The sequence below is a fragment of the Cyprinodon tularosa genome, unplaced genomic scaffold, assembly GCF_016077235.1.
Source record: "Cyprinodon tularosa strain WSP-4 unplaced genomic scaffold, ASM1607723v1 ctg58, whole genome shotgun sequence".
Taxonomy (NCBI): Eukaryota; Metazoa; Chordata; class Actinopteri; order Cyprinodontiformes; family Cyprinodontidae; genus Cyprinodon; species Cyprinodon tularosa.
In genome coordinates, this window is record NW_024039318.1 from 160,656 (window position 1) to 173,067 (window position 12,412).

The 12,412-nt window shown below is 38.4% G+C and overlaps 1 protein-coding gene across 3 annotated transcripts in view; it reads left to right on the forward strand.

Annotated features, from left to right (window-relative positions):
* Positions 1–12,412, forward strand: part of schip1 (schwannomin interacting protein 1) — a 55,249-nt gene that overhangs the window by 7,236 nt on the left and 35,601 nt on the right. For all 3 annotated transcript variants that reach the window (XM_038306346.1, XM_038306344.1, XM_038306347.1), the window contains exon 2: positions 19–795. In XM_038306346.1, the coding sequence (XP_038162274.1) occupies positions 19–795 (777 nt within the window). The remainder of the gene's footprint in view (positions 1–18; positions 796–12,412) is intronic.

Genomic DNA, 12,412 nt, shown 5'->3' on the forward strand with positions numbered 1-12,412 from the left:
ATTTCTCTTTTCCTGCAGGATTATCGGGAGGATGGTATGGACCTGGGGAGTGATGCATCCAGTCGCTCCAGCTCAGAGTCCAACTCCAACAAGGTTACACCTTGCTCTCCTTCTCTTGATCTCGGAAATCTGGAGGACTACAAATCCTCCCCCTCTCCAGATCTGGGCACTCTAGATGACTATGAGGAGGATGAGGACTACCAGGAGTACAAAAAGAAGGTGATAGAGGAGTGGGAAAGCGAATATGGAGAGGACGACACGTCTCCACAGCCTCCTGGTCAGGAAGAAAGCACACAGGGTGTAGTGAGCGGTAGTAGCCTTGAAGAAGGCTACAGGAAGGTGGTGAATGCTCGCAGTCTTGCAGAGGAATTTCAGGATGTAAAGACCATCCCTCCCCTACCGGCCCCAGGAGGACGGAGCACAGCTTCTGTGCCAGCTGTCCCACAAGAACTGAAACAGAACGGGAATCTGATTTTGCCCCAGAGTAACCAGCTCCACTCCTCTAACCTGGCCGAGGGAGGAACAGACACTTCCAAAACAAGCCACCGCACCCCAAGTCAGGGCAGGGGGAGCCGCAGCAGTGTCCGGGGTGGTGGAGGAGGAGGAAGTGGAGGAACTGGTGCTCTGATGCGGGGGTACAGAGAGGAAGAGGAAAGGGAAGAGGAGGAACCCCTGCCCACAATGGATTGGGCAGCCCTGGAGCGGCACCTGGCTGGTCTGCAGTGCAGAGAGCAAGAGAACCAAAACCTAAACCACAACCAGAACCACAACATGGGCAAGACCAACTACACCTCGGTGAGTGTGCTAAAGTTTATAGGTCGTTATTGAAACTCTGAGCTGAGCTTCTCTGCTATACATGTCAAAGGTCATCGGCAGCTTTAATTCAGCAATCTTCCATGTCAGATTAACCCTGCATACACAAGGTTAGGTAACTTCAAGTAAAGAAGAAGGAGGCCAATGTAGTGTCAAGCTCTGTGACCCATGTATATATTACCATGACGAGCAGGATAGTGTAACAGAGCTGGGAGTCAGTGGAATTAGTTTACAGCTTATGGCCATCTTAGCCCTGAGTGTGGTCTTTGACCTTCCAGAACTAATGTATAACCCAATTTTCTGGAGATGTGTTCTTTGCTGTTGCCATGTGATTCTTCCACCAGAAGATGTCAGTGTTGCATAGCTGCAGGCTTGTTAATACATCCCCAGCAGCTCCAGCATTAAAGCTGGATATTTACTACCATGGCAGATTTTAGTCATAACTCTGACACACACCCATCGTTTAACTGTTTGTCTGAGAGTCTAAAGGAGTGCATCCAAATGTGCAGGGAGGAGTAGGGGAAAATTGTTCACTGCAGAGGCAGTTTTGAGAACCAACACTGGGTAAATGTTTGCTTGAAAAAAGCCAGAAAGACGTTTTCCCCTCACCTTCCCCTCCATTGATATGCGAGTAACTAAGACCTTTTCCTCAGTGCACACACACAATGGCCGTGACCCGTGCTATTGTGGCTGTTGTGTGTGTTTAGTTTGTCTGTCCCAAAGGAACCCCCATCCCACCCCCCCGCCTCTGTCTCCTTGAGGCATGTAAGGAATGCAGTGGGAGATGGGGGGGTATAAGAAAGGAAGAAGGGAGGAAAGGACGGGAACGAAGGGGGGGGGGGAGTTCAGGGCCTCATGGCTCGTGTGTTTCTGTCAGTGCTCATTACCTGCTGCCCGTCCTAAACATGAAGATCAACCCCCACTGTGGTTTAGATGGGGGCAGTGTGCTCACCCTCACCCACTCCCCTCCTTTCCTTTAGGCAGTGGGATGTTACCTGGGTGGAAGAGCATTAAGAATATGCAGCACATCACACAACAGAAGAAGGCATGTTGGGATTACTGTGGTAGATTTAGAGAGAGAGTATTGATAATGATTTTGGGATAATAGTTTATAGGATAACCATGCCATGTTTGACAAAACAAAAAGATGTTCACCATGTCATCATTACACATGATAGGTGAATCCTATACAAATGCACCAATGAAATGGGAAAGGCTTGCTTTGAGGTATTACCTGTAAAATTCTATTTTAAAGTTGTTTTGTTTTTAAAAGAAACACTGAAGAAAAACAAAATATGGTGCAGGTTATTTAATATAGGTAGTAGCTTTGAACGTAAAAGATAAGGAATCACAATATGTGATTATGTAGCATAGGTCTGTGCTACCATTGAATATGTTGTGGGGTGTCAGGCAAGGCCATTGTTGTTTTTCTTATCGTCTTTGTTCAATATGTGCTTCTACCATGTTGTTTATGTTACTCTGTGTGCGTTGTGCTTGGATATACCCTAGGAAGCTAAAAGTAAAAAAGAACACCAAGTGAACACTGAAGATAGGCAGATGGCTTTGTCTTAATGTGTTTGTGTATTTAGCTTTGAGAATAAATAGGTACCGGTAAGTCATTACCCTCAAACTCTAAACTTAATATTTCAACCAAAATCTCTACATCTCACAGTTAAAAGGATTTTCAGAAGATACAGCAAAAATAATTAAAGATAAATTTGTTTATAAAGGCCAAATGTTAATACAAATAAAATGGTTTTATAGCTCTGGACTGAAAAGGATCCTAACGCTATGTCAACATATGAATTCAAGCTTTCAGGATGAATAACTGCATTTAATTGTTCAAGATGCTAAAAACGAGCAGAAAAGTAGATATGCCCAAAATGCATTTTCTGCAGATTTTTTTCTTTCTAGCAGTTATACAGCTCTCCTGATAACTGGACACAGCAGACAAAACAAAACAAAATAGGGAGCTTACGCTTTTAAAACAATGTTAAATATTTTAGATCCATACCCGCTCGACCCACCAGTACAAAATTGAGTCTGTTCATGTACAGACGGGTGTGTCTGTCTGTCACTAGAGTCTTCTGGGATAGGAACAGTCACGCATGAGAAGATCTTATAGAGCATCAGTGCTTAAGAGAGACACAACACAGCAAAGCTCAAGGCCACTTATCTGCAGCGATCACTGCAGTGACTTGCAAAACCCTCTCAAGCCTTATGACTTCATTTTTAATGTGATTACTAGTAAAGAAAAAATGTGGCGTCCATTTCTTCCGGCTTGGTCAACATTATTTAAAAGCACCTTTCATCCACCACAGTTTTAACTCCAAGTTTGTTTTGGGTATGTCTCTCCCCGTTTATCTTTGAAATGTTGTATTTTCACAATGCAAAACCTCAAAGGTTTTTGCGTTGTTTTTTATCTAAGTTTTTTACACAAGTTTGCTGTATCACCTAGATGTCCTCTAGTAAACTTTAAAAAGGACTTATTAGCACCAGTTGCTTTCTTTAGATTCCAGCCTAGAACTCCTCGAGTGACCATTTAGCTATCTGCTGCCTCTCTGTTTATTGCTCTCAACATCCCATCAATTTAAAACAGCTAGGCCTTAGGTTTCCACTTGTTTCATACTCTTTTCATTTTGTGAAAATGGATTGGTCTCTGAGATTTTCATAAAACTAAACATTGCTGTTACGGCTTTAAACCTCTGCAGTAGCAACAGGTCGTTATTCTTATTTTTTATCCATTAGCCGGTTATGAAAAGCTTCTGAAATCCAGCATTTGTCTTCATCCTATTCATTTCTGTATAAAGAAAGCAGGTGTGTTTAGTCAGGGTGTGTTTCTCTAGCTAAAGGAAAGTCAGTACATGCCTGCTGACTGTGCATGTGGAGGCACAGTGAGCCACACTTAACAAATTTCCAATGAACTATTGAGACACATGAAAGATGATGTAGACAGTCTGCCTTTTCAGTATGGCTCACCATTTTTAGAAAGGTGTTTATGGTATATTTTTCGAGTGATATACCGCAGAGGTATTAAAACCAATGCCTACAGGCTACTACTTTCTGCATCAGAGTTCACAGGTAGAACGTTTGAACACCCTGTGGGGAGCCTGTGGTTACAAAGATAGCGTCTCTGCTGAGACCTGCAGCACTACATCTGCCTAGAGAAGAAAACCTCTGTCACTCAGACACGTATTGACTGAACATGCTAGAATCTTTACACCACATGCTATGTAGAGCTCTAAGGAAAATCTGTAGCTTGATGCAAACAGTGATGTTGAGTGATAGACATCAGAAGTGTGATAAAACCAATTTATATTCTTTTGCAGTATTTTTAGACAGATGATTTTGTACTTCCTCCTGAATTCCTTCTACTGTCCGATAACAACAAGAAGCTTTGTTTAAATGTAATTGTATTCTTCAGTTAAATGCTTACATGTAAAGGTATTGTGGAGGATTTTCGTGAATTTTTTAAAAGACCCGCCCTCTCCACTTTAAAAAACTGCATGTGCGAGAGCATGCACAAGCCCATTTCTCTTAGTGCACACACTCTGTTAAAAAGTTGCTGTTCTCATAGATTATACAAGCTTACTGTGCCCAAAAATCAGCCCTAACCCTTAAATCCCTCAATCACTATATAGAGTGGGGACTATATAGTGGACTTTATAGTCAACGTTTTGCTCCGTTGGTCATGTGACTCCTCCTTCACTGCGTGGTGCCAGCGCCATCTATGTTATTGGTCGCCGTTGTCTGGTAGCGACAGCGGGCCGCTGCGACAGCAAATCCCATAATGCTTTGCAAGGAGAGCTCTCCGCACAAAGCATTCTGGGGTATATCTGCCTCTTCTGAGGCCTTTCTTTTCTTATCATACACTTCGTAGACACTTTTTCTCTTAAGACCTTCTGCCATTTTCAAAGAACTACAACAAGAAAAGTTAGCTTCGTTGACTGTCTGATACTGTTGCACACCAAATATATACACCGGAAAGTGCGCATGCACAGGAAAATATAGCTAACTGGGGACGAGCACGTAGGACGGCCTTACATAAACATATCACCAGAATGATTGACAATTAGGATGACCACTTATTTAGATGATCCACCCGGAAATAAAAGATCATCCTATATACCTTAAAGTCCAACATTTACATCTAAATTATTTTGTTGCTTTGCAATCAACCTTTTTGATTTTTATTCATAGTTCCTTTATTTTATACATTTAACCTATAAAGTCTTCATGATGAGGAAGTGTAACCTTGAATCTAAGTTTTACCAAGTCTTAAAAATGTTTTGGTTTAACTGGATATTTACTACCATTTACTAGCTAGTTTTTTATCTTAACCTTCTCTTAGAAATTTAATCTAAAGTCAGACTGTATTAAACAATTAATATTAATTCTTTATTTTTTCTACATCTTTCATTAAATGAGAATGGCCAAGAGCTAATGACTGATTAATGGAGGGATACATTGATTTAAAATACAGGCTGATACTTCATACAACAAAACAATGCAGGTTATGTGCTTAAATACACATCAGCCTAAAGGTTGCCGTAAATTATGCATTTCATTTGATTATTTATGGTTTAAATTCCCTCATTGGTGATGTTTTTACTGCCATGCATCATCTGATCTGATTAAGGACAAACTTGGTTTAAGGTTTAACAAGTGATGTAGGGATGACAAATGGTTTGTGAGACTAGCCAGCGGGGATGGAAAATAACAAAGTACATGTTCTTGATTACTGTACTTAAGTACTTTTTTTTAGTATCTTTACTTTGCTTGAGTAATTTTATGGAGGGAGCATTTATAACTATCTACTCCACTACATCTGAAGGAAGCTGCTAGTTACTTGTTCCTTTTAGCATAGCTTTTGAATCTGCTGTTGCTGTTTGTCTTCCTTCTAATGCCATTTCAACATGCAAGATATCAACCTTTAGAACTAAATCTGGACATTACTGTTTAAGAGATTTCAATGACATTCCACAAATGAGAGAAACCCAGGGTAGAAATTAGTAGTTTATGAAGTTTATAAAGGCGTTAGCTGTTACCATGTGGCCAAGTTGTTCAGTAGGATGAGTTCTCAAATCAGAGATATAGTTTCTTTGTGATAATAGATTCTACCTTAAACTTCTATTCCATAGTGAAAGTGTGGCATAGATTCTGCAGCAGCAATTTTTCAGGAGGTTTCTGAAGGTTACAAGGTTCTTTAAAATGACTCTGAAAATGGTACAGAAACATACTGGTATGAGAAAATTCGATTTTTATTTTTGAATAAGTACTTTTGAAGCCATGTACTTTTTAATACTTCAGTATATAAAAAAGGATACTTCAACTTGTAGTTGAGTAAGCTCAGCCAGCGACAGGTGGTTTCCTGTTATCACTTCCAAAGATCTCACACACACACACACACACACACACACACACATATATATATATATATATATATATATATATATATATATATATATATATATATATATATATATATATATATATATATATATATATATATATATATAATGCCTATATTTAATGCCAAACTACAATTATGTTATGAAAACATGCAGCTATATCCTTAGTTTCTATATTACTCAAATTACACAGCTTCAGTTCTCAATAAAGAAATGTTGTAGTCTAATTTAGCACTATGCTTCAAACATCATACAACTGTTAGGGTTTGTTTACAGCATGCACAGCAAAGAACATGACCAAAGACTGTCATGGCAACAGCAAACAAAATCACAAACAGTGGGCTACCATAGTAAAAGGTGTCAATTAATGAGTTTCATTCATTCCTATGATTTAGATGTTAAAAAATCCTTTGTCCACACATCAACTAAGAATTTGAAATCAGATCAAAACATCTATACTGATTAAACTCATGCTTCATTTAGGATAAGACATATTTAATTTATCTGGACAAAACCCTAAACGTTTTTGTATATTTTCCAATTGCTATCTCTCAGTTTAAGTAAAACTGTACTATTTAATAGAATTTTTTTTTTTTAACCATTGCCATATAAACAGTGAAATAAACCAAGAGCCCTTTGAAAATGCATAAGTTTGCTGGGCTATGACACAGAAAAGCACTCAGGGCCTCAAGGGGGGAAAAAAGCCACAGTAGCTCTTTATAGGGATGTTCGGCTGCTGAACAGCATTGGTAAGCCTCCACTAACAACCTAACTACTACTTTAGCCCAGAACTTACTGTAGACTGCCACGTAAGGGAAAAATACCCCAGTTGGAGACAGAAAAAATTGCAGGGTTGAAAGCCTTGAAGACATGTTGTAGCAGTTATGAATAGCTCTGAGCAGTCAGAGTGAGGAGGTCATGAAAGAGCTGGACTGTAGAAATAGGGAGGCTTTAAAAGCAACTGTGGGAAAAGGTGAAAGGAGAGAGTTATTGCATTGAATAAAAATGATGGTCTGTCAATTCAAAGTAATACACAATGGAGGTTTACATAGGCTGATCGAAAACGGGAGCTTTAGTGGGCGGGGATTTAGCCAGGTGTGGCAAGCTCCTTCCAAGACTTTTTTGTCTAAGTCTACCTCTTATAATAAATGTCTTCCCTTGTGTAGGGGTGTGTGTGTTTGTGAGAGATACCAGCTAAAACAGGCCCGACCCACTGCACACAAGCCCTCAAACACACACAAACTTTCGGCAGCTGTCTTAGCTCCAGTGTCTCCTGTTGCTACAACACCCACACCTTCAATCTCAGCTCTCCACATCAGATGAAAGGATACCTTTTTCTTCTTAAGTATCCTGGCCTCCTGCCAGTGTTCAGTGTTCTTAATTTTCTATCTTTATTTTTTTGTGGAATATTTTCTATCTCAAATTAACCTTGGATTCCTCACAGCAAGTTGGGCATTTAACTCAGGTAAAATCCAGCTTCTTTACTAGAACAAAGATGGTAGGCAGTGGAAGACTTTTAGCTAAAACCTTTTATTTTAATATAGCTCAAGGCGCTACATTTTTTTTTTTGGTGACATGTTCTGTCTTGTGCTTGTATGCAGCTGGTATTATACAATAGTTTTACTTGAAAGAAACACCGAAGGCAAAGATATAAGCTGTACTCTACCATCCTGCTGTAGGAGAATATCTTTCCAAATGCCTATCGCATTTTTTTAAGCTTTATAAAAAGTCAGTTGTTGTCTTTCAGATTAGATCTGTTTTGAATGTTCTCTAACCTTAAGGGGTGATATGTTTGTGTGCGGCACAAAGCTATATTCAAAGAGGTAAAACAAGGAAGAGGAACTGGTTAAAAATTTTACTTTTTACATAAATGGGCAAAAAATAATAGTTATGCAGGAAAACAAAAAGCTTACCACATTCTTTTTCTTGTCTGTTTTGTAGAAGGACATTATAAACAGCAGAAGCAAAGAATGACAGCATTTTACTTTAAATGGATAAATATTGCCTGGGTGTTAAATGCCTAAGGACTTAGTTAGAACAGGATTCTGCAACCTACGGTTCTCCCAGGTTACGTATAACAAGAACTAAGATAAATTTCTACATATTGACATTGACAGAATAACAAAAGCAAGTTTTATATATATATATATATATATATATATATATATATATATATATATATATATATATATATATATATATATATATATATATATATATATATATATATATATATATATATATATATATATATAGATGGTGTTTCTATCAAAATGGGTCATTTTCCATAGCAGATCTCTTCATCCATCTTCTACTGCTTGTCCATCAGTGTCAAAGGGGGCAGGTGCCTGTCTCCAGCAGCCTATAGTTGAAAGGCAGGGTACACCATGGACAGGTCAACATAGAGTATAGTGTATATTTATAAAAAAAATATAGATATTTATAAAAAATATATATATTTATAAAAAATATATTGGATCTCTTACTTTAAATTTTAACATTCTAAACAAGCTTAATTTCACTGCACTGAGTGCTGAAATTGCTCATTGGATTTTAGTGGATTGGATTGTAGATTGAAGTTTGTAGACCACTGGCTGTGAGTGGTAACTTTGATGGAGAACTATGGAACTTTATATTGTTTTAGGCTATTCTGTCTCATCACATCTAAACCTCAATGAATGTTCCGGTTTTTATCATTTTTTTTTTGTCAAAATATGACATGTTTTAATATATATTCCTAACTATATAAGATTGGAAAATAAATAATGTAACTTCCTAAAATATGATTTACATAAGACATAAATAAAATGAAGGACAGTTAATCTGAAAGGTACTCCCGTTTTGTATACATTGTTTTTCCGCATTTTCAGGTTTCAGAAAAAAAGTTTAATGTACTTTAATTTAAACAAAGAAGCAACTATTATGTTGCTTTTCATATTTCTACCAAATTAAAACATGCAAAATAAGTTGTGCATTTGTATTACCTCGGTTAGTCTCGTACCCCTCGGAAAATCCACTGCAACCAAATGCCCTCATAAATCATGAAATCAGGAAAAAATGTTCACCTGTTTGCAGTTTAATCTCAGTATAAATCCACCAGTTATGTAGAGGCCTCTGTGTTTTTTTTTATTTAATTTTTTTTAGAAAATATTAATTAACAGACAACATACTGAGAATCAAGGAACACTGATAAGTGATCAGCTTGAGGAGAAGTTCAAAGCAAAGTTCAGGCAAGAAGAGTATTGATCAAAGAAACAGGAATGCATGATAGTTTAGAAATCTGAAGAAACTACAGCAAAGAAAAAAAGTTCAAAATTGAATTTTTGTTCCATTTGCCAAATAACCAGACTGATACTGCATACCACCCTGAAAACACAAACTCTACTGAGAACCTCGGTGCTAGGGGTATCATGCTGTGGGGATTTTTTTTTTCTCAGCAGTGACAGGACAGATGTTCATAGAACAAGGAAACTGGATGTAGCTACATAAATCCTAAGAATAAATTATGGCAAAGGCTAAAAAAAGACTTAAAATGTGAAAATAAAGTTCTGCAAAGCACCACTAATTCATTTTTCCACAATACTTTTAGTTACAACAACCTGGATGTAAGTACGTGGATCCCAGGCATGTTTGCATTGCCAGTCAGGGTAGTATTGCTACCATACAGAACTACTTTGATGCAATATTCTTTTGAGTATATATGAGGAACTTGCATTCCATTTTTTTTTTATGTTATGACTTACAGAAATAAAGCTATATAGCATTTAGTGACCCATAAAACAAACGCTTGAGTTTTATTTCTTAATGTTTTCCTCAGTTTGATAACAAAATAATTTATGTAAAATAGCTCATATTCTTGTAGAAAAAATTGTTTTTATGGTGTAGTGTGAAAATAAAATAATTAACTTTTAAAATGATTGAAGTGAACAAAGTCTTTGTTTTTCTTATGTGTGAACCTGCACAGCTTACACAATGAAATGGCTAATACATATGTATGGTTAGTAGTGATGATGGATTGTATTTAGCTGCAGTCTGTTTAAGGATTCATAAGGTTACCATGGTGAGCCAGGTATTCGCTCTGCTGATGCTGAAAAAAGGTAACCACTTTGGTCAGAAAAGCATCCCCTAAGGGGATGCATTCCACTGCTGGCTGTCATCCTCGACAACTAAAACTGACCCCACCCTTGTTTTGATTTAGTTACTTGTGATTCACAGTAGTCTTTGGATGGTGGAAGAAATGCACTGTCTCCTTCTGTACATGTTTTACCTTTAAAGCATAGCAATCTTCATAGGTTTTAATCATGCTTTACCATCCAATGAATCTTCACCCTTCACTGTTTTTTCCTCACTCTGTTTTCCAAAGGTTATGCATCCTCTGTCCTTTACTGCTATTCCATCTCCTGCTCCCAGCTAATTGTTTTCTTCCTCCAGCTGTCAGGAGGCATTATACCCTAATGTTCTCAAACAGTCTAAATACAGCAGGAGACCATTTTCCACACTACGCCTGACTCCCCTTTTTCCACCCTATAAAAACTATCAAAGAGGGCGCACAGGCTGTGAGTGGCAGAGCGTGCTGTGGAGGAAATGGGGATTTGTCTTGCAGACAGCCTCCAATATTACAGTTTTGTGTCAGTCTGCAAACTACGCAGTCGGGAGCATGCTTGCTCATACACGGGCCAGCTATATAAGCAAAAAGACCATAGAAAGAGATTTAAAAAAAAAAAAAAACTTATTTCTACAAGACTGCAAAAATAAATAGCAGGAGATAGTTTCTGTTTTCAGAACAAGGATTTTAAACTCAATCTACGGAGCCCCTCTGATGACATGGTCAAAAAAAAATTTTAATTGTGGCCACGAAGTAGTATTTCGTGCGCACGAAGTAGTATTTCGCGGCCACGCAATAAGTTTATCGTGCGCACGAAATACTATTTTGTGGCCACGCAATAAGTTTAACGTGCGCACGAAATACTTATTAATAATATTAATATCATTCCTTGACAACTGGGTAAGCAAATCGAGCGCGCCTTCTCTAAGGTCTAAGGCGCGCTCGATTTGCTTAAGACGCTATTTTAGGTGGAAAAGGCGTAGTGTAAACAACCGGAGCAATGCTAAACGAAGGACCAAAGGCCCGTTTACATAGCAGCCTGTCCAAGATAAGTCATTACAGTTAACATAAGCCTGAAAACAGGGGCGGATTTATTGATATTAATAAGTATTTCGTGCGCACGTTAAACTTATTGCGTGGCCACGAAGTAGTATTTCGCGCGCACGTTATACTTATTGCGTGGCCGCGAAATACTACTTCGTGCGCACGAAATACTACTTCGTGCGCACGAAATACTACTTCGTGGCCACAATTAAACATTTTTTTGACCATGTCATCAGAGGGGCTCCGTATCAATCAGCTGCCCTGAGAGCAGCTGGAGGAAGGGTTGAGCAGAGCTGCACACACAAACATAACGGCATGTGTTTGTGTGCATAGATGGGTGCTCATTTGGGTGGAGCTAAAATCTGAAACACTGCTTGAGTCTGCTCTTAATTATAGAGTGTGTAATAGGTTGGGTGTAGGTTTTTTCCAGTGTTTTAGACAAGGTCTGTTTATGTTTTTCTTTAAACACAAAGCATGTTTAACCTCAAAGGAAATTACTTCAAACGGGGAAAGGGGGTTATTTTTGTTTCCATGTGTCTGACTCTGTGTTATCTAAGCTCTAAGCTGGTTCATGTGACTGTGCTTGTGTGTGAGGAAATGTGCCAGGTCATGGAGTGAGCTTCATCTGTTGCTGGAGAGAGACGAGAGCAGAATACTTCCACTTTCCTGCTTAGCCGCAATGCAAGAGTAATACGTTTTCTTGACTAGGTCTACACCCTGCAATACTGAATTATCGGATTTATTTTTCATTCGTCCATCCCTCCATCCATCCATCCATCCATCCATCCATCCATCCATCCATCCATCCATCCATCCATCCATCAGGGAGCTCTAGCAGTCTATAGCCAAAAGGCAGGACACAGCCTTTTGGCTATAGGCTGATTTATTTTAATACACTATGAAACAATCACAAAATACACAGATTTGATTGGCTGAATCTTTTTATGCAACAATATTATCCAAAGCATAAAATCTTTGCCTTTGAAAGTTCATTTCCAAACTGCAAATCACAGCATATATCTTGTCTCAAAGCACATTA